We start from the raw sequence: 23,376 nt of genomic DNA on the forward strand, positions 1-23,376 counted from the left end.
TCTCAACTCACCCTCCGCATGTGAGGTTTGCTCAGTGATACGGTTTTTGTCAGCAAGGAACCTGCCTGCTGCAGAAATTCATCGACAGATTTGTGAAGTGTACGGTGATACTGTTATGAGTGAAAGCGAAGTGCGTAAGTGGGTACGACCATTCAAAGATGGCCGTGACAACGTCCATGATGTGTACCGCTCCGGTCACCCTTCTTTGATTACAGTGAACTCTTGGTTATCGGAGCAGGCGGCAAGTTTTTATGAAGAGGGTATTTTAAAATTGGTTCAGAGGTATGATAAGTGTTTGAACAAACTTGGCAACTATGTCAAAAAATAGAGTGAAGTATGTACTTTCTGAAAATAAATTTACTTTTTTGAAATAAACTTTCGTTGTGTACTTATGTTCAAACGGACCTTACTTAAAAAATACCACTCATAATTTTATGGTTGGGGGATCACCACAACATGAGGAACTGCATTAAGGGGTTGCAGCATTAGGAAGATTGAGAACCACTGCCTTAGGAGATAAAGATTTACCTGAAGTTCCGGCACGGAAAGCACAGACTCCTCTGAAGCCGAGGACATCTCCTCATCTTCCTCATCATGGATGTAATCGTCAAAGTCCTCCTCTTCCTCCTCCTCCGGTCCGTCTTTCTCCCCGGACGCCTCTTGGCTGACTGGCAGACTGGATCCACCTTCTGGCTTTGATCGGGAGGATACAGACTCAGTAGTGCTGCAGGTATCTTTGGAAGAAGCAGTTCTTTCTTTGCTCGCAGGGAGTGGCTCAGGGGAGCCTAGATCTCCCTTCCCTTTCTCGCTGGAGCCTTGCTTCTTTGGATTCTCCTTGGGCTCCTCGGCAGACTCAGGCGGAGGCTCAATGTCCAGCTCCTGCCCAAGATCCAGCACCACGTCTTCTTTCGGCAGAGGGACCAAAGAGCTTAGTATCTCTGGAACAAGGACAGCTTCACGAGGGGCATCACCAGCGTTGTCTTTGACCTTTTCTATCTCTCCTCCCGTTGTCAAAAGGGAGAAATGACCTGAGGCTGCTTTCTCTTCTGTCATCTCCACTGAGGTCTGGACAGGACCCTCTTTGTTGGGGTCAGAGGACCAGCGTCCATTGTCCTCCTTGGATGAGACTGCAGTACAAGGGGATGGTTCTTGCGGCTCTGCTTTCGGTTCCACCAGAATGGGACCCGCCACTGGTGCCATGACATTGGCTACTGTCACGGCTGTGGAGGCGATGGGAGACGCCGAGGTAGGCGCGACCACTAAAGAAGGAGCGGAAGGGACTGCAAGTGGTTGGTTCAGCGGGCAAGGGAAAGGGGCAGGGTTGACCAGCAGAGTGGTGATGGGAATGGGTTGCGGAGACCTCCCTGTTGGGGTTGCAGCCAACACATTGCAACCATTGGCAATCCCAACCACGTTGACGGCCCCGGTCGGGACGGTGAAGATGACAGGCGTCGGCTGGAGCAACGGAGCAGGCTTGAGCAATGGGGCGGCTCGGAGGGGGGCCTTCTTCTTCTGATATCCCCTGGCGGGTCCCGGCTTCCGGACTCTCAGCACCGGGAGCATCATTTTAGGCTGAAAGGTGACGGGGAGAGTGGGAATTATGTTCTGAGCCACGTCGGGAGCCAGGCATGCCCCGGGATTCGGATGCCGAGCAGGAAGAAGACCCTGGAGCTCAAAGTTTGCGCCATTCCCTAGGGCAGGCTGCAGGTTTAAGGGCAAAGGTTGCAGAAAGGGTGCAGGCTGGATCAAGCGGGGGACGCGGCCAGAGCCTTTGCTGGGAGGAGCTTCCGGCTGGGGGTGCCTGGCGGACATTTTGGAAAAGTTGTTGCTGCCGGCGGGAGGAAAGCAAAGGCCCGTCCGGACAGGGAGGGGCTTGGCAGCGGCCGGCCGTTGCCGCCTCCAGGTTTTCCGAAATAAGCAGCTGTTCAGGGGCCTGAGCATCCATTGCAGCCCCTCTGGCATGTGCAGGGGATACTTGTGACCCTGCCCTGGCTCCGCGGGCTCACTTCCTGTCTTGAGAGGTTCACATCCTGGAGCAGAGGCTTCCCTCGCCAGTTTCTCCAGCTCCTCTTGGATGGATGGTAAGCTGGCCTGGACAGGAGATTTATTTATTATTGAGTTATTTACGACATTTCTCACCCCGGGAGGCTTTACATACATGCAATGCCTTAAAACACAATGTACACTTAAATATATATTAAATTAGAATTGAAATATATATTAAAATATATATATAAAAATAGAATTGAAAATTACGTTAAAACAATTAAAATATTGAAAAACAATACATTAAGAGTTAAACGCATAATCCACGAGCGTAATCCGGGCCGTTCCAATGGTCATTGTTCCAAGTCTATCTATTGCAAGGGTCCTCAAACTAAGGCCTGTGGGCCGGATACGGTCCTCCAAGGTCATTTACCCGTCCCTTGCTCAGGGTCAACCTAAGTCTGAAATGACTTGAAAGCACACAACAACAATAACAACAACTGGGTTGTTGTAGTTTTTTCGGGTTATATGGCCATGGTCTAGAAGCATTCTCTCCTGACATTTCGCCTGCATCTATGGCAAGCATCCTCAGACCTTACTACCTCTGAGGATGCTTGCCATAGATGCAGGCGAAACGTCAGGAGAGAATGCCTCTAGACCATGGCCATATAACCCGAAAAAACTACAACAACCCAGTGATTCTGGCCATGAAAGCCTTCGACAACAACAACAACCCTATCTCATCAGCCAAAAGCAGGCCCACACTTCCCCCTGAAATACTAATAAGTTTATTTTTGTTAAAAATTGTTCTTCATTTTAATTATTGTATTGTTTTTAGTGGTTTTTGCACTACAAATAAGATATGTGCAGTGTGCATAGGAATTCATTCATGTTTTTTTCAAATTATAATCCGGCCCTCCAACAGTTTGAGGGATTGTGACCTGGCTCTCCTCACAACCTCTGAGGACGCTCTGCCATAGGTGCAGGCAAAATGTCAGGAGAACATGCTTCTGGAACGTGGCCATACAGCCCTGAAAATGCACAACCCACAAAAGTCTTCAACAATAATCTGATCACAGTTCAAAAGAAAACAAGTACAAAAAATTAGAAAACAATTAAATAGTACTGTGTGGATATAAAGTTCAAATACAATTAAGATACAATAAATATACACAAAATTACATTCAAAAGCCTCAATTTAGATGTTTTACAGACCCCCGATGGTGCAATGGGCTAAACCCTTGTGCTGGCAGGAGGTTGGCAGTTCGAATCCAGGGAGCAGGGTGAGCTCCTGATTGTCAGCTCCAGCTTCTCATGCAGGGATATGAGAGAAGCCTCCCAAAGGATGTGGACTCGACAGATAGCAGCTCTCCAGGGTCTTTCCCAACCCTACTGAAGACATCCAACCTGGGACTATCTGCACTGCAAAATGGCCAAGTTACAGTTCCTTCTCTAAAAGCCAAGTTACAGTTCCTTCTATAGAAAAACAGAAAATACCTTCAACCAAAAGGGCAAACGGTGTTCTTCGTGTTCAAGGGGGGGCTTCCAATCGTTGGGCTGGACCTCCTCGCAGAGCCTGGACAGGACAGGCAATTGCTTGGTCGTCTTGTAATACTGAAGGCCAAACAAAGAGAATTCGGTCGTCCATATTTCAGCGATCCTGTGACAACTCTGCCCTTTGGCTCAGCTCTCACATTATGATTCTTCTCTTTTGTGAAGTATTCAGAGTAGCTATTTAGGAGATAGCTAGAATACTGTGTTGTGGAGAAGTACCCCGTTAGTGGTCTGTTCAATTCCTAAGGAAGTCTAGTTCAGGGTATTTTTGGCTAGATTCCTAAGCGGCATTTTTGGGAGTTACTTTCAGAGATTAATGTCCTGAAGTAATTTTCTGTGGTGGAACTTTGAAGACTTGTAACCCAGAAGACTTGTAACCCAGAAGTTTTTAAGATTTTGACTCTAACGCAACCACAAGCTTTTTATGTCAGTATTTTACTGAAACCATTAAGCATTTGTACCTGAATTACTTCAAGCTTGTTCAATAAACATTCTTGTTATTTTATTAACTTATACCAGCCTCAGTGTGTATACCTTTGTGGTCAATGTATTACTAAAAGTCAGCTTCACAGCAGCCTTCTAAGAAACTATAGTGGCACAGTGTGTGTTACAGAACAAACTCTCAATATTACCTCAGCCTGATTAATGTTAGAATGGTGGCAGCAGAATTCTTTTGAAGAAACATATTAAGTCTCTCAGTTCCAGTGTTTCCCAGTTCCTACCTTTTTAAAATACCAAGTGTCTCACCCCCTTCTCTGCTTTAATCTCCCCTGATATTGGTATAATCAGTAGGATATATTTCAACAATTCAAACGAAGAGATATTTAAATATACAGTTGGTTCAGCAACCATACTCTTCCTTTTAATGATTTTATATTTTTGAGTGAACAGCACGTTCATATATTTTTAGGTGGGGCCTGTGTGTTATGTGATGGTGATGTACGTTATAATTTTGGTGGAGCAGCATTGGAATTATTTTATATATGTTCCCCACTATAAAATTAATTAAATTTCTCTCTATTCGTTATACAAGGACATTCAATGCTAATCAAGCTGGCCAATTGCAATATTGACACTTGTCTCGAGCAGAAAATAGCTCTTTCTCCCACCCTGGACATATACCACAGATATATAAACCTCACTTGCCTAGTTTCCGATAAATCTCACAACCTCTGAGGATGCCTGCCAGAGATGTGGGAGAAACATCAGGAGAGAATGCTTTTGGATTCTCATACAACCCAGTGATTCCGGCCCTGAAAGCCTTTGACAACACACTAAAAATTCTCTTTTTTTAATTAAGTCACTTTTAGACTCACAGCCAACTTTCATTTCAGGGGAGAAATGCTTAAAAATAAAATACACAATCAGTACATTGCAACAGAGGTGATGAGAAAAGGCCTCAACCAAAATGGCTCAGGAAGACCGAATGGGGAAAGAAAAATAAATTCAGACTCCACTCACTTTGAGGATATTGTCAGGGACCCGGTTCAGGTTGAGATTCTTGATCCGCACCGTCAGCTGGTGGGCTGTCTTTGTGGTCAGGAGGTATTTGCTGATGAGAGGTTTGGGGAACTCCGTCCCTTCAAAATGCTTCAGTCCTAATGCTAAGAGGCTGCGAAAAAGAGGCAAAATACATGCTTTTATTTAATCACTGAGTTCAAGGTGGCCATCAAGAGTTCATTCTTCTGTACTTCATCCCCGCAACAACCCTGTAAATATGTGAAATGATGAAACAAGACCTCACAACCTCTAAGGATGCCTGCCAAAATGTGGGTGAAACATCAGGAGGGAATGCTTCTGGAACATGGGCATAGAACCCAGAAAACTCACAGCAACCCTATGAAACAAGAAATGGCTCAGGCTCACACAGTGAGTTTCATGACTCAAAGTTGAAATTTCATCAGACTTCCAAATCTCAATGCAATGTTCCCAAATCTATATACTTATCTATATCTACGAGGGGTATTTTTTAAGTAAGGTCCGTTTTGTTGTAGACACTAGTAGTTCGCGCGCATACTGCAACGAGCGCGTGTGTCGTGTACCGGCATGCCTTGGGAACAACTGTGCTCTGTAGCTAACCTGTACGGTTCTGTTCTGTGCTTTAAACATGTTTAAGACTATCAACTCACCCTCCGCATGTGAGGTTCGCTCAGTGATACAGTTTTTGTCAGCAAGGAACCTGCCTGCTGCAGAAATTCATCGACAGATTTGTGAAGTGTACGGTGATACTGTTATGAGTGAAAGCAAAGTGTGTAAGTGGGTACGACAATTCAAAGATGGCCGTGACAACGTCCATGATGAGGACCGCTTCTTTGATTACAGACGATTTGGTGGCTTCAGTTGAAGTGAATTTTTATGAAGAGGGTATTTTAAAATTGGTTCAGAGGTATGATAAGTGTTTGAACAAACTTGGCAACTATGTCAAAAAATAGAGCAAAGTATGTAGTTTCTGAAAATAAATTTACTTTTTTGAAATAAACTTTCGTTGTGTACTTATGTTCCAACGGATCTTACTTAAAAAATAACCCTCGTATATACTTAATAATATATAATAATAATAATAATAATAATAATAATAATGCCATCAAAGCCAGAATTGAAAAATCAACAACAGATCCCAAGTGCAAACTCTGCAAGGAAGCAGATGAAACAATCGATCCCATCCTCAGCTGCTGCAAGAAGATTGCGCAAACAGACTACAAGCAGAGGCACAACACTGTTGCTCAGATGATTCATTGGAACTTGAGCCACAAACACCATCTGCCTACGACAAAGAACTGGTGGGATCACAAGCTGGAAAAAGTTACAGAAAATGAACGAGCCAAACTCTTCTGGGACTTCCGAATTCAGACAGAAAGAGTTTTGGAGCATAATACTCATGACCTCATAATCGTGTTAAAAACAAAGTATGGACTGTCGATGTCGCAATCCCAGGTGACAGCAGGATTGCTGAGAAACAACTGGAAAAGCTGACATGACATGAGGATTTAAAGTTGCAAAGACTCTGGTACAAGCCAGTCAAGGTGGTCCCAGTGGGAATCGGCACACTGGGTGCAGTGGAAGAAGCAAAGACCACCAGCATTGAAGCGATGGTCCTCTGCCATCAACTCTGCTGGACCGGCCACGTTGTCCGGATGCCTGACCACCGTCTCCCAAAGCAGTTGCTCTACTCCGAACTCAAGAACAGAAAACGGAATGTTGGTGGGCAGGAAAAGAGATTGAAAGATGGACTCAAAGCCAACCTTGAAAACTCTGGCATGGACACTGAGAACTGGGAAGCCCTGGCCTTTGAGTGCTCCAGCTGGAGGTCAGCTGTGACCAGCAGTGCTGCAGAATTTGAAGAGGCATGAATGGAGGGTGAAAGGGAGAAACGTGCCAAGAGGAAGGCGTGTCAAGTCAACCCCGAGTGGGTCCACCTTCCATTTGGAAACCAATGCCCTCACTGCGGGAACCAATGCAGAATAGGGCTCCATAGTCACCTACGGACCCACCCTGGAGGATTATCCTACTCGGACAATGAGGGATCACCTAAGTAAGTATGTAAGTAAGTAAGTGTCCCTGCATGGTAAAATGGGTTTGGACTGGATGACCCTTGCAAACTGTGGTTTCATCCTGATTTTCAGTTGCCTTGCAAACCAGACTCTGCCACTTGAAAGGAACTGTTACACGATGGTTTGACTGAAACCAAGACTACATTACATGCAAGGGAAAGAGGTACAGGAACCTCAGTCTGAACAAGCCTAACACATCCTTGCTGACAAGTCACTCAGAGAGTATTCTGATCCTGCTGAGGCCCTGCTTTCCCCCGTTCGTCCCCAGCACTTACTTGTCTTCCCCTTTTGTGAAGACGATCTTGTCCCGTGGTGTTTTGGCCTTCAAGGAGCAGGTGGGCAGCAACTCTGGGTACATGAAGACCCTCCTGGTGGCCAAGATCCATGCAATTTGCTTTGGCAGGGGAGCAAAGTCATTCACTGCAGGAAAGAACCAGAGGGAGAAAAGGCAGCAGTGAAGACTGAACCTGTTGCACTCCAGGTCAATAAGCCCTCTGACTTTTAAACACAGAACACGAAAAGTGAAGAAACAAATCTTCTTTTATTGAAGCTTAGTAAATAGCCAGAAGAAATAAATGTTTGTAAGTAAATAAGAAGGTTCCAAAAAGTAATAAGTCCATAAAAGGCAGTTGCACAAAGCAATGTCCACACAAGAAATAAAAGTAATCCAAGACAGCATTAATCCAGACAGGAATCAACAGGATACAAAGTAAAGAGCCAGAAGAAATAAATGCTTGTAAGTAAATAAGAAGGTTCCAAAAAGTAATAAGTCCATAAAAGACAGTTGCACAAAGCAATGTCCACACAAGAAATAAAAGCAATCCAAGACAGCATTAATCCAGACAGGAATCAACAGGATGCAAAGTAAATAGCCAGAAGAAATAAATGCTTGTAAGTAAATAAGAAGGTTCCAAAAAGTAATAAGTCCATAAAAGGCAGTTGCAATGTCCACATAAGAAATAAAAGCAATCTAAGACAGCGTTAATCTAGACAGGAATCAACAGGATGCAAAGATAATCCAAAAGGCTAAAAAACTCCACAGGAACAAGATCCCTTTAACAGGATTTCCATGGCACATGAACTTGGTTTCCAAATGATGCCTAATCTAACAGGTTTCCCCTTGAGGCAAACCTTATATTCCAAAACTCAGAAATTGGTTTCGCTTTCCCCCACATTTTCCCCTTATCAGACGTAAACACTGAGTTTGCTGTCGATCCTGGCTAATCTCCAGCCACCTATTCTTCAGCTCCCTATCTGGCTGATCATTAAAATTCCCAGGTGTCAGATTGTTTTCCAAACCCAAATCTTGAGAGCTCACAGAGAGAGGGAGTGAACCATCATTGGTAGGCCCAGCAGGAATATTCTCATGAGAAACTGCCCTTTGCACTGGGGCCTCTCTGGCATTGTTTGCCTGAAAATCATTGACCAAACCATCTCCATCTTGTACCTCAGCCTCGGCACCATCATTTCCCTCATCATTTCCCACATCAGGATCCTGAAACACAAACACAAGCTGATTCCCAACAGAACCTGACTGACCGATATAGTCAAACCCAGTTTGGCTCTGGGAACTGTATTAGTGGAAGGAAATCAGGTGTCCATTTTTTGGGAGGGCTTTGATTGCATTTTTCCACATGGCTGGGGGTTGGACTGGATGGTCATTAGGGTCTCTTCGAGCTCTAGGATTTTATGATTCAGCGGTTGAATGACCATCTGTCAGGAGGGTTTGGATAGTGTCTTTCTACGTGGGCTTGGACTGGAGGGCACTTGCATCTCTTACAACTCTAGGATTCTATTTAAACTGCAAGACTTTTAGGTTGTTGTGAGTTTTTCAGTCTGTATGGCCATGTTTCAGAAGCATTCTCTTCTGACGTTTCATCTGCATCTATGGCAGGCATCCTCTGAGGATGCCTGCCATAGATGCAGGTGAAACATCAGGAGAGAATGCTTCCGGAACATGGCCATGCAGCCCAAAAAACTCACAATGACCAAGTGATTCCGGCCATGAAAGCCTTCATCAATACACTGCAAGATTTTTGTTTTTGCAGACAGAGAGAGATGAAGAGAATCCCAATCTCTGCAACAATTAAGAAAAAAAATCTTAAATTTCAGAAAAGTACACAGGTCTTCGCAAAACACATGGCCTTAAACTGGAGCCATGGGAAGTGATGGTTCTCAAAGCAGGAAGAAGAAATAAATACACAGAAACAAAGGTAGACGAATGCAACCCACCATTCTTTTTAATGGCTTTGCGGGGGCTCCAGTCAATGTTGATGTTCGAATGGAAGTCTGTGATGAGATGCAGGGCTTCCTTCAGGTTGCACGGCTGGAAGGCAGTTTGGAATTTGTGGCCTAGAGGCTGAGCGAGGAGTGTGGCGCTCTGAGCAAAGCTGTCCAGTTCAGTCTACACATCGAAAGAGAGAGATGGTAACTCTTCTTTAGCTCATGGTCAGCTAACACTTCTAGATCTGGGTTTTCTGGGCTGTCTGGCCATGTTCCAGAAGCATTCTCCCCTGACGTTTCGCCCACAGCAGCTTAAATTATCCACCTTGCCTCCTGTGCTATTCTAATATAATATAATGTAATGTAATATAATATATTGTATATGCATATATTTATAATACTATAATGCAATGCAATATAATACTAATAATATATTATAATTATATATTTATATTACATGTAATATTACTAATAATATTACAATATAATGGTATAGTACAGTATAGTAATATTTAATACTGATATTGTACTATGCTAATAATATAATATATTGTATGTATATATATACAATATATACACATACTAGCTGTGCCCTGCCACACGTTGCTGTGGTCTATTGTAAGAATTTTCAAAGTAGAGGTAGATATCTGGACTATTATGAAAGAGAGGTACCTACCTATTCCTTCCCCCGTTTTTCTTCCCCTTCCCCCTTCTGCTCCTTTCTTCCTTCTCTACCTCTTTCTTTCATTCCTTCTTTCGCTCTTTGGTTTCATCCTTCCTCCTCTGTTTCCTTCCTTCCTTCCCTCCCCCTTTCTCTACTTCTTCGTCTCCTTTCTTGCCTCCCTGTTTTCTTCCTTCTTTCACTTTTTATTTCCTTTTCTCCTTCCTTCCTTCTTTACCTCTTTCCTTCCTTCCCTTCCCTTTTTCTTTCCTTTCTATTTTCTCTTCTTCCTTCCTTCGGTACCTCTTTCTTTCCTTCTCTCCTTCCTTCCCTCTTTCCCTCATTCATTCCTTTCCTTTTTCCCTCCCTCCTTTCTTCTCCCCTTCCTTCCTGTCTGTACTCCTCCAATACCATGGTAGAGTTCCTTCTAACTCTATTCTATGAGTCTATTCAATATAGTAATATATAGTAGCAATATTATATTATATAGTAGTATATATAAAAATAATATATATAATATATCTGTATTATATAGCAATATATATAATAGTAATATATAAAGTATTGTTTTTATATCACCAACCAGTGATCCAACATCCATCCATATATGTGTGTGTGCATGCGTGCGCGTGTGTGTATGTGTCTACACTGCCATATAATCCAGTCCTAAGTAGATAATCTGGATTTGACATGGCAGTGTGGAAGGGTTGGCTTTGGGTGCATCTACACTGTAGATTTAATAAAGGAGGATAAAGCTGGTGAGGGGAGGAGAAAAAGGAAGGAAGGAAGGAAAGAAAGGGAGGGAAGGGAGGGAAGGAGAAGGAAGAGAAGTAGAGAAAGGGAGAGAGGGAAGGGGGTTGGACCGGATGGCCTTTAGGGCTCCCTTCCAACTGGTTGGCCATCTGTTGTGATTGTGTCTTCCTTTACTGCCAAATGAGGTTGGGCTGGATGGTCTTTGGGGCTCCTTTCCAAGCAATGTCAGTTTTGTGTGTCCCTATTACCCCCATTATTGCACTTTCCTCCTTCCCTTGTGCTGTGGGAGTGTGTGTGTGTGTGTGTGTGTGGGAGACAGAGAGTCAGAGTGTGTGCACAGAATGTGGTCTTTTCCTTCCCCTTCTCTCTTTCCTCCCCCTCCTTCTCCTCAGCCTCTGCCCTTTGATCCCTTGCCTTAGTGTTAGTTAGGGGCTGAGAGACATGCAGGGAGCAGCAACCATTCAGAACCCTCATTTTGTGTCCTCAGCATGGGGGGGGGGGGGGGGGGGTTAAGGGAGGTGTGTTGTCTTCTTCTTCTTTTTTTAATTTAAAGGTGTTTTTGTGGGGTTTTTTTTCAGTGATGGTCACTCCTTGGATTGTGAGGAGTTTTGTTGTCAAATTTGAGGTTATTTGGCCCCATAGGTTTTTTTGTTTTTAAGGTACTCATTATGCACAGAGATATATATTATACACACACACACATTCTGAGTCCCCTATGGGATGAGAAGGGCGGCATATAAATGTAGTAAATAACTAACTAACTAAATAAATAAATGCCTGCCATAGATGTGGGTGAAACATCAGGAGGGAATGCTTCTGGAACATGGCCAGGCAACCCGGAAAACTCACAGCAACCCAGTGATTTCAGCCATGAAAGCCCAACAACATACTTCAAGCTCTCTTTCACATGAGCTATTATGACGCCATCCTATATCTGTGTAATTCAAGCCTTACCAGGAAGAGGCGGGTGGTGTTGGCCTCTGAGCCCAGGTTAGGGTTGGTGCTGCTCAGGAGATAGATCTGCATCAGGAGCTGCACATGCTGTAAGGTCAAAAGGAGAAATAATTTAAGCTGCTGTCCATCAAACGAGGAAATGTTCTTTAAAGACTAAGGACTGCACAGAAATAATAGTGGAGGAAGTGCAGCCTCCGCTGCTCATGGACCTTTGTGGCTAACCTTCGTAATATAATATTTTAGCTACACTTTTATTTTTAAATTATTGATAACCACCTTGGGTCCCTAGAGTCCCACAAGAGAAAGCTCTAGCTCCTCATGCGGGGACATGAGAGAAGCCTCCCACAAGAATGATAAAACATCTGGGGCGTCCCTTGAGCAACGTCCTTGCAGACGGCCAATTCTCTCACACTGGAAGCGACTTGCAGTTTCTCAAGTCGCTCCTGACACAACCAAAAAAGGATGGAAAACATTTCACATACATTTACAATTTTGGGACAACATCCGCAAAATATTGCTATATAAGAGACCTTATTACAATCCAAAAAATGTGACCGACAGTGATGCTGTTTACCCACCATGCTCTATGGAGATGGTGTATTTTAGGCGTGTCAGATTTGCAATGGAACGCAGTCTGGACACTTGCCTCTCTTCAAGGGAAAAGAAAGGAGTACGTTTTGGAGTCATGTTCGTAGGGAAGTCTTGGCATTCTTTTAAGTTTTTGAAGTTTTGAAACTATGCATTGGCAGGCTACAGAGAAAAGCAGGGTCTGGCTTAAGCAGATGCTTCTCCAAGGAGGGAGAAAAGGATATGGTAATATTTGGATGCATGAAGATGACTGAAGGTGTATGTGGTAATGTGAATCTATATAAATAAAAATGTAATGCTAGTTTGTAGGATTAACGTAAGTCAAAAACCACTGGACGAATTGCTGTCAAATTTGGCCACAAAACACCTATTAACCCAAGGAATGACCACCACTCAAAAAAATTGAGTTTGTCATTTGGGACTTGTAGTTGTTGGGATTTATAGTTAACCTACAATCAACGAGCATTCTGAACTCCACCAAGGATGGAATTGAACCAAACGTGGCACACAGGACTCCCATGACCAATAGAAAATACTAGAAGGGTTTGGTGGGCATTGATCTTGAGTTTGGGAGTTGTAGTACTCCTACATCCAGAGAGCACTGTGGACTCAAACAATGATGGATCTGGACCAAACTTGGCAGGAATATTCCATATGTCCAACTAGGAACACAGATGGAGCTTGGGGGAAGTAGACCTTGACATTTAGGAGTTGTAGTTACTGGGATTTATAGTTCAACTACAATCAAAGTGCATTCTGAACCCCATGAATGAGAGAATTGGGGCAAACTTCCCACACAGAACCCCCATGACCAACAGAAAATACTTAAGGCCATCCAGTCCAACTCCCTTCACAAGGGTAAGAAAATGTAATCAAAGCCCTCCTGACAAAGAGCCATCCAGCTATAGATATAGATAAGATATATATGATTCACACACAGAGAGATATAGTATCATAGATTCGAAAGGGACCCCTAAAGAAGGACAATGACATGTTGCATGTTCCAGAGTAGGCAAACCAGACAATCTCCACATCAACACTGACAAAGAAACAGCAAGAAATACTGTTTGCCCACAAGCATCAAGAAATTACATCTATTAGAAACCAACACTTTCTAATTACTTCTTTTTCTAGATCACCAGACTGGGCCACAGCAACGTGTGGCAGGGGATGGCTAGTAATGAATAAAAATGTAATTCCCTTTTGTTTGTTTGTTCGCCAATGTAACTGTCGGTTGTTTGCGAATCCAACATAGAATTTGTATGTCTAAATGTTGTTCTATAAATGTCCTGATATACCCTCTCACACTCAAATTGCAATAAAGGAACCTTTGTTTAAAAAGTATTCTTGACGAAGTTTGCTCATGGCTGAGTTAAACAGTCTGTCCATTAAAATCAAGAATGTGGAAAGAAAGATGGAAAATCAGAAGGAAGTCAAAACACAAAAAAGAGGACATTTCCAAGATGTACCTGCTGCATCTGTTGCTGGAGCCTCTTCCTCTGCCCGGCGTCCAGGGTCAGAGCCTGCAGCGGCTTCTCACTGCGCAGCTTGGACTTCTCCAACTCCTGAGGCATCTTGGCTGCAGACTTCTTCATGCGCAGCTGCTCCAACTGCTCCTTCACCGTCCGGTGCTGTTCGTTCAGCAAGTTGGCCAGGGGCTCTTCAAACCTGAATGCAGGAACAAGGAATAAGGCCCATACTGTGGCCTGGAGTGTCTTTCAGCCTTGTTCTCTTAACTCAAATAATGAGGACCTCTGTTCTGGAATCTAAATGCTGTCACAGTGTCCCCGTCATGGGAAATTGAGGGAGCTTTTCTACTGCTAAAATTATCCAACTTTGGGTTTGGTTTCCTTAATGACTTAGATGAAGGGTTAGAAGGCAGGATCATCAAGTTTGCAGACGACACCAAATTGGGAGGGAGAGCCAATACTCCAGAGGACAGGAGCAGAATTCAAAACGATCTTGACAGATTAGAGAGATAATTGGCCAAAACTAACAAAATGAAGTTCAACAGGGACAAATGCCAGATACTCCACTTTGGCAGGAAAAACGAAATGCAAAGATACAGAATGGGGGACGATGATGCCTGGCTTGAGAGCAGGACGTGTGAAAAAGATCTTGGAGTCCTCATGGACAACAAGTTAAACATGAGCCAACAATGTGATGTGGCGGCAAAAAAAGCCAATGGGATTTTGGCCTGCATCAATAGGAACATAGTGTCTAGATCTAAGGAAGTAATGCTACCCCTCTATTCCGCTTTGGTTAGACCAAACCTGGAATATTGTGTCCAATTCTGGGCACCACAATTCAAGAGAGATATTGACAAGCTGGAATGTGTCCAGAAGAGGGCGACTAAAACGATCAAGGGTCTGGAGAACAAGCCCTATGAGGAGTGGCTTAAGGAGCTGGGCATGTTTAGCCTGAAGAAGAGAAGGCTGAGAGGAGATATGATAGCCATGTATAAATATGTGAGAGGAAGCCACAGGGAGGAGGGAGCAAGCTTGTTTTCTGCTTCCCTGGAGACTAGGACGCAGAACAATAGCTTCAAACTACAAGAAAGGAGATTCCATCTGAACATGAGGAAGAACTTCCTGACTGTGAGAGCCATTCAGCAGTGGAACTCTCTGCCCCGGAGTGTGGTGGAGGCTCCTTCTTTGGAAGCTTTTAAACAGAGGCTGGATGGCCATCTGTCAGGGGTGCTTTGAATGCAATATTCCTGCTTCTTGGCAGAATGGGGTTGGACTGGATGGTCCATGAGGTCTCTTCCAACTCTTTGATTCTATGGTTTTCATTTTTTTTAATTTCTAAAAACTCTGCAAAAAAGGTAGTGCATTTAAAAAAAATGAACTTCACAACGATTTTAAAGTAAGTCTACTTGATAATATAATTGATCTCAAGTTGTGTAAACTAATAAATTTATGTTACAGTCACTGAAGTAGTAATCTTTTGCACACAGCGATTTCGTGTTATTATGCAAAGTAGTTGGGCAACCAGTTCTTTTAGTTTTGAAAGTTTTTGAAGCATATACTTTTGTGCAGGTAAAAACAAGAGTAGGCCATGTTGATGTACAGTTTCTGAAATTGTTTTACAAGACTTTGATAATAAAACCCTTAAATATTAAAAAAAAAACATGTTTCATGTATTGTCGAAGGCTTTCATGGCTGGAATCACTAAGTTCTTGTGGGTTTTTTCGGGCTATATGGCCATGTTCTAGAGGCATTTCTCCTGACGTTTCGCCTGCATCTATGGCAAGCATCCTCAGAGGTGAGGACCTCACCTCTGAGGATGCTTGCCATAGATGCAGGCGAAACGTCAGGAGAAATGTCTCTAGAACATGGCCATATAGCCCGAAAAAACCCACAAGAACTTAGTAATACATGTTCCACAATGACAGCTCTAGGAACAGGATAGAAGCTTTGCCTGTGAAAAGGCACAGGTCACCACAGAAATATGAATGACTGAACCTAGAACCTTCTGCTTGAAAAAATACTTCAAAAATTGAAGCAGAAGCTTTCTCAAAATAATCCCAGAAGCTTTAGACAGAAAGACTCTTTCTCACATATTCGCGAATGCCGCAGAGGGTTCAGATTGTAGCTAGGCAAAGATGCTTTCGCCGTTCCCTTCCAGGACTGCTCAACCCAGAAAGAAAGGCTGCGGCCCAGCAGTTCCTCTGCCTCCCTTCCCAAACAGAGACGGCTTTCCTTTGAGCCGCCCTGCCCCATATTCAAGGAGACTCGACCAAAGAGGCTTCGCAAATATTAGGAATCATCAATAAGATGGAATTTCTTTTTTCCCCCTCACCCATGGATCCATCAGCCTTCCATGCATCTGCTTTCCCTTTTGAGCAAAATCCTGCCTTCATTCAATCTTACCTGAGCACCTGTGGAGTGTTAAAATTAGGCCGGGCCTCAGCAGCACTATCCTCATCCTCCGGCCCCTCGTCCTCCACATTGGACAAGCCCATCTCATCCTGAAACTGAATAAACGGATAAAGGACCTGTGTTTGATTTATTTATCTATATATATATATAAATGCTCTGTGCATAATGAGTACCTTAAAAACAAAATAACCAATGAATGAAATCACACCAAATTTGGCAACAAAAGTCTCACAACACAAAGAGTGACCATCACTCAAAAAAATTATGATGTTGTTATTTGGGAGTTGTAATTGCTGGGATTTATAGTTCACCTACAATCAAAGAGCATTCTGAACTCCATCAACAATGGAATTGAACCAAACTTGGTGTACGGAACTCCCGTGACCAACAGAAAATACTGGAAGGGTTTGGTGGGCATTGACCTAGAGTTTGGGAGTTGTAGTTCACCGACATCTAGAGAGCACTGTGGACTCAAACAATGATGGATCTGGACCAAACTTGGCACAAACACTCAATACGGGCAAATATGAACACAGATGGAGTTTGGGGAAAATAGACCTTGACATTTGGGAATTGTAGTCACTGGGATTCACAGTTCATCTATAATCAAAGAGCGTTCTGAACCCTACGAGTGACAGAATCGGGCAAACTTCCCACACAGAACCCCCATGACCAACAAAAAATACTTAAGGCCATCAATCCAACTCCCTCCATCAGGGCAAGAAAATGTAATCAAAGTCCTCCCCCCCCCCCCCCCCCGTCTGTGGAACTCTCTCCCCAGGGACATCAGGTTGGCCACCTCCCTCCTGTCCGTTAGGAGACAAGTGAAGACTTGGCTCTGGGACCAAGTGTTTGATTAATCAAATAGCGGCAATTGGAAAAAAATTTAGGATATTTACAACATTTAATCTGTCTAGACTTGGATTTGGTTTTACCAACATGTATAATCTACTTGTTAATGAATTATATAATGCGTCTTAATGATTTTTAATGTTTTAATGGTTTCCAATGCTTTAATTCTACTTTGAATTGACAGCATCATATGGTGCTTGCGTGAGGCCGCCCTGAGTCCCCCTTCGGGGGGAGAAGGGCGGGGTCAAAGTGCACGAAATAAATAAGTAAATAAATAAAGCCTATGAAATGTTAAGGTATAAATAACTGTATAACCAAATCTGATTGTTTATATGTTTAATGAGCACTGAATATTCACTCTTTTGTAAATCTTTTGCATATTTTTTCTTTTTTCATTTTTTTCTTTTTTCATTTGTTTTGTTGTCTACATGCACTATAAAACAATAAAAAATAAAATAAATAAAATAAATAAAGCGTTACCGTCTCAAACAGTTCCTCCATCAATTCATTCACTTCCTTCTCTGCAAAATAAACAAAAATACATGACTGCGGTTTCTAATAACCACCAGAACAAACTCTATTGTTTGAAGAAGAATAAAAAAGAAGAAGAGGACTTCTTGTACAGACTATTTCTGTTCCTGATGTAAAGCAGAATGGAAAAGAGATGCCTAGAGTTTATTTTAAAACATTTAGGAGGATTGGGGCCTTCTGTAGCTACTAACTTGACTCTATCTCCTAGAATCCCATGCTGGTTGGGGCAATCTGGGATCTGAAAACCCATGTGTATCAGTTTTGAGAAGCCCAGACTTACAGTTGCTCAAGGGGAAAAGATGAGATGCTTGTCAAAAGAGACAGCCACAAAGAAGCAAAAGAACTTAAGAGAACGTACTTGTGATCCTAACAGCTCGGTCGTTCCTGAAGTCCTCTGTGTCTGGCTCATCCATATCCTCCAAGAAGTTGTACTCAGGATCATCATCATCATCAGCCTCATCTGGAAGGTAAAATATTTCACCAATGAGGCAAACAATCTGTGCTTCGGAGGCATTGGAACGGTGATGCCCTTCACCAAAGACTTCCTTCAGAAGACATGTTGGGCTTTGATATACCTTCATTCTCCACATCATCAGTCATAAGGCTCCCAAGCCAATGTTTCCACTCTTCATCGTCGGCTGTGTTGGGGTCGTACATATCTGGGGTGATGTCCGGAGCATGGAGCTCGGCCTCCAACTGACCGAGGGGGACGTCCTTCAAGGGCCGCTTTGATCGTGTGCGGAAGGCAATCAAGCTGTCTTCCAAGGGCTGAGAAGCAAAAGGAGAGCGCCTGCTTAACTCTTTAGAGCTCACTGGGATGAGTTGAGTTGTAAATCCCATCACTCACAGCCAGAATAATGGCAGGGGGGATACTGAGAATTAATAATAATAATAATAATAATAATAATAATAATAATAATAACACTTAATTTGTACCCTGCTACCATCTCCCCAAGGGACTCGGTGCAGCTTACATGAGGCTGAGCCTGAATACAACAATACAAGTAAAACAACAACAGTACAAGCAATTAAAATAAAAACATAGACAATAAAATATACAACATTATCAATAAGACAACACGCAGTTAAAAACAGTGGGAAGGCCAAATGTAAAGTTAAAATGGAAATAATGCTGGGACATGGACGAAAGGTGATAGTGGCATTTCTGGGAAGGCATACGAGCAGATCTAAAAAATGTAAAGTGCTTTGGAGGACAAAGTGCTATGGGATCATTATTCCGGGAAGGCACACTGGAACAGCCACATCTTAAAGCTCCTCCTAAATACTGCCAGAGTTGGGGCCTGTCTGATGTCTTTAGGGAGTGAGTTCCAGAGTCGAGGGGCCACCACCAAAAAGGCCCTCTATCCCGTCCCCACCCATCGCGCCTGCGATGCTGGTGGGATCGAGAGCAGGGCCTCCCCGGATGATTGAAGGGATTGTGTGGGTTCATATATGGAGATGCGATCACGCAGGTAGGAGGGTCCCAAACCATTCAGGGCTTTGTAGGTAAGAACCTGCACCTTGAATTGGGTCCGGTAGATGAATGGCAGCCACTGGAGTTCCTTGAACAGGAGAGTTGACCGCTCCCAGTAAGGCGCCCCAGTTAGCAACCTGGCCACCACCCGTTGGATCATCTGAAATTTCCGGGCCGTTTTCAAGGGCAGCCCCATGTAGAGTGCATTGCAGTAATCCAGTCTAGAGGTGACTAAGGCATGGACCACTTTGGCCAGATCCGCCTTCCTGAGGTACGGTCGCAGCTGGCGCACGGGTTTTAGTTGTGCAAAGGCCCTGAATGTACAATACTAGAATTATACAGTCAATGAGTGGGAAGAGACTCTCTGGGATCATCCAGTCCAAGTCTATTCTGCCAGGCAAGAAAAGCAAAATCAAAGCACCATTGACAGATGCCTATTCACCCTCTGTTTAAAAGATATGTGAGCTTTTATACAGGTAAATAATTGAGAAAACTTAAAAAAAAGAGATACCAATTAAATGAAATTAATTGCGGCATCAGTAGGTTAAACATATTTGAATGTTTACATAAAACTATAATTAAAGATAAGATTGTCCAACTCTGATTAAACCATTATTCTAACCTTCTTCAATGTAAATGGTCTTACGTATCCTTCCAATAATAATAAACAGAGTAAAATAATAAATGTAAGAATAATAGTAACAATAATAGAGTAAAATAATAAATGTAATAATAACAATAATAGAGTAAAATCATATATGTAATGACAATAAACAGAGTAAAATAATAAATGTAATAATAACAATAATAGAGTAAAATCATATATGTAATGACAATAAACAGAGTAAAATAATAAATGTAATAATAACAATAATAGAGTAAAATAATATATGCAATAATAACAATAATAAATATTAAAATAATATATGTAATAATCATAGAGTAGAATAATAAATGTAATAATAATAATAGAGTAAAATAATATATGCAATAATAACAATAATAAACATTAAAATAATATATGTAATAATCATAGAGTAAAATAATAAATGTAATAACAATAAACAGAGTAAAATAATAATACAGTAAAATAATAAATGTAATGACAATAGAGTAAAATAATAAATGTAATAACAATAAACAGAGTAAAATAATAAATGTCATAAAAATAATAATAACCCACTAAAATAATAAATAACTTTGACTCAAGTATAAGCCGAGGGAGGCTTTTTGTAGCCTAAAAAAAGGGCGGAAAAACTCAGCTAATTCTCTAGTATATACATTATGTCTTCTTTTTGCACCCAGCAATTTTTAAATGGAAGATGCCATTCAGCAGGGGCAAGGGCAACATTACCTGGTAGGAATCCATACACATCGGACTGGATGCCAGCTCCTCATCCACCGCATGCAGTTTCTCCATAAAGGTGCTGTCCTTGCTCTGCCGGGGTTTGGGGGGCGGAGGGGGCCCCATCGGCACAACCTCAGCGCTAATGTGCCGCTGAAGGGGAGGAGTGCCCTCTTTCTCGACCTGGGAAAAAAAGAAGCTTCAGCCTAACCAATTTAATTTCTACTGTTTTTTTTTTAATGCTGTTCCAGTCCAAAACTCAGACAACTTATCACAGTTCCCGCAATCCCTCTTGGCCATCCCTCTTGGCTCCCTAGAAGCTGTCCTGTTTCAAATACCCGCATTTCACCTCCAAAGGTGCAGTGCCTTCCTCATCCGTCTCTACCATGTCCGAAGACTGCCTTGTTCGTGACCTCTTGATGCCACGGGGTGAGGAGGAGGTACTCTCCACATCACTCTCCAGCAGGCTCTAGAGAAGAACAAAAAGCAAAAAGAAACTTCCTGTCAGGCAAACTAGGGCTGCTGTTTACATTGAGTCTCCCTTATTCAAAATGCTTGCAGTTTGTGGTTGTTTATTTTTTGTTTTTTTTTAATACAGGCAATCCTCAAGTTAAGAACCAGATATGTTCGGTAAGTTTGTTCTTAAGTTGAATTTGTACATAAGTCAGAGCAAGGCCATTTTTAAAGTATAACCCCAGTCAAAATATATATTTTAGTTCAGAATGGCATGGAAAAGGGTTAATACCCTTGGTAACATTTCCTTAGTAGTAGTAGTAGTAGTAGTAGTACTTACTTACTTCGGCGATCCTTCGTAGTCCGAGGATGATGGTCCTCCAAGTGTAGTATACTGATGGTGGGTCCATAGGTGACTGTGGAGCCCTGAGCTGCATCTTCTCCCGCAGTGAGGGCATTGGTTTCCAGGTGGAAGGCGGTCCCAGTCGGGGTTGGCTTGATACGCCTTCCTCTTGGCATGTTTCTCTCTTTCACCCTCCATTTGTACCTCTTCAAATTCTACAGCACTGCTGGTCACAGCTGACCTCCAGCTGGAGTGGTCAAGGGCCAGGGCTTCCCAGTTCTCAGTGTCTATGCCAGAGTTTTTAAGGTTGGCTTTGAGCCTGTTTTTAAATCTCTTTTCCTGCCCACCAACATTCCGCTTTCCGTTCTTGAGTTCGGAGTAGAGCAACTGCTTTGGGAGACGGTGGTCGGGCATCCAGACAACATGGCCGGTCAAGCGGAGTTTATGGTGGAGGACCATCGCTTCAATGCCGGTGGTCTTTGCTTCTTCCAACACGCTGATATTTGTCCGCCTGTCTTCCCAAAAGATTTGCAGGATTTTTCGAAGGCAGCACTGATGGAATCGTTCCAGGAGTTGCATGTGACGTCTTAGACAGTCCACCTTTCGCAGGCGTATAGCAGGGTTGGGAGGACAATAGCTTTATAAACAAGCACCTTGGTATCATCATCATCATCATCATCATCATCATCATTTAATAACTTATTAATCGCCTTCCATCCGAGAATGCTCCAGGCGATTTACAGCTAAATTACAAAAGATAAAATACATACATACAAAAATTAAAAATCAACAGAGATCGAATGCTCTAGTAAAAAGCCAGGTCTTAAGTGCTAGAGTAAAAGGCCCTAAGTCACGCATGGCTCTCATGTAGGGCGGCAAGGAATTCCACAAGGCAGGGGCAGAAATAGAAAAAGCCCATCTGCGCCTGGTCCTTTCCAAGTACACTTCTCTAGGACCTGGTATACGGAGTAAGTCACATTGGGCTGGTCGTTGCGACCTCCGATGATGGGAGAAGGAGAGACGGTCCCTAAGGTATGATGGACCCTGGCCATAAAGAGTTTTAGAGGTCAGAACTAGCATCTTATACAGGCCACGGTACTCAGTTGGAAGCCAATGTAAATGTTGCAGCACTGGTGTTATATGGCATTTCATGGGCGTTCTTGGGAGTAACCTGGCTGCCGCATTCTGAACAATACAGAGCTTTCGGGTTGTAGACATCGGAAGGCCCATATACAGGGCGTTGCAATAGTCCAGCCTAGACGTGACCGTGGCATGGATGACATCCCTACAGATGTCCCGGTCCTCAAACACTCCCTGCTTCATTCAAAAAAATTCTGCACTCGTAGAGCTCAGGCGGTGTTGAATTTCAGTGTCAATGTTGACTTTTGCAGAGAGGTGGCTGCCAAGGGAGCAGAAATGGTCAACGTTTTCTAATGTTACACCATTAAGCTATATCTCTGGCATTGGAGAGGGATTGGGTGGTGACTGCTGGAAGAGCACTTTGGTTTTCCCGATGTTTAATGACAGGCCAAGCTTCTCATATGCTTCTGCAAAAGTGTTTAGAGTGGTTTGTAGGGCTTCTTCTGAATGCGCACAGATGACATTGCCATCAGCATATTGGAGTTCTATAATGTAACCTTGGTTTTGGCTTTCAGTCTGCTGAGGTTAAACAGCTTGCCATCCGTCCGAGAGATGATTTCCACTCCGGTGGGAAGTTTCCCATCAACAAGATGAAGTATCATAGCGATGAAGATGGAGAATAAGGTTGGGGCAATAACACATCCCTGTTTGACACCGGATTCCACCTTAAATGGGTCACTTTGGGAGCCATTGCTGTCCAAGACTGTTGCCATCATGTCATCGTGGAGGAGCCGCAGGATGTTCACAAATTTGTCAGGGCACCCCATTTTTTGGAGGATGGTCCAGAGAGCGCTGCGATTCACTGTGTCGAATGCCTTTGCAAGGTCAATAAATGCCATGTACAGTGGTAGTACAGTACAGTAGTAGTACAATAATAATAATTTCCTATCTATACACACAATAAAAGTGAAAATATGTATGTCTCTCCACTTACAGAGACAAGATCCTGCCTCCTCAAATAGCTACAGCTCGCACTATGCAGGAGACACCAATGGCCCTCCCTCCAATGATATTTCAGGTTATAGAAATCGCCGTAAACATGTAGCCCAAGCCCTGCCAACCCTCCTATGGCTTAATTTACACAAAT

The 23,376-nt window shown here is 43.0% G+C and overlaps 1 protein-coding gene across 1 annotated transcript in view; it reads right to left on the reverse strand.

The window, feature by feature from the left end:
• GON4L (gon-4 like) overlaps window positions 1-23,376 on the reverse strand; it is a 53,607-nt gene that overhangs the window by 18,708 nt on the left and 11,523 nt on the right. Inside the window, exons 9-21 of the mRNA XM_060758158.2 lie at window positions 20,703-20,822; window positions 20,363-20,536; window positions 18,110-18,302; window positions 17,893-17,994; window positions 17,484-17,524; window positions 16,143-16,246; window positions 13,740-13,938; window positions 11,683-11,769; window positions 9,324-9,495; window positions 7,367-7,511; window positions 5,002-5,152; window positions 3,484-3,600; window positions 529-2,091 (exon numbers count right to left, since the gene is read on the reverse strand). Of these exons, the coding sequence (XP_060614141.2) occupies window positions 529-2,091; window positions 3,484-3,600; window positions 5,002-5,152; window positions 7,367-7,511; window positions 9,324-9,495; window positions 11,683-11,769; window positions 13,740-13,938; window positions 16,143-16,246; window positions 17,484-17,524; window positions 17,893-17,994; window positions 18,110-18,302; window positions 20,363-20,536; window positions 20,703-20,822 (3,168 nt within the window). The remainder of the gene's footprint in view (window positions 1-528; window positions 2,092-3,483; window positions 3,601-5,001; window positions 5,153-7,366; window positions 7,512-9,323; window positions 9,496-11,682; window positions 11,770-13,739; window positions 13,939-16,142; window positions 16,247-17,483; window positions 17,525-17,892; window positions 17,995-18,109; window positions 18,303-20,362; window positions 20,537-20,702; window positions 20,823-23,376) is intronic.

Source organism: Anolis sagrei, chromosome 12, assembly GCF_037176765.1.
Source record: "Anolis sagrei isolate rAnoSag1 chromosome 12, rAnoSag1.mat, whole genome shotgun sequence".
Classification (NCBI taxonomy): Eukaryota; Metazoa; Chordata; class Lepidosauria; order Squamata; family Dactyloidae; genus Anolis; species Anolis sagrei.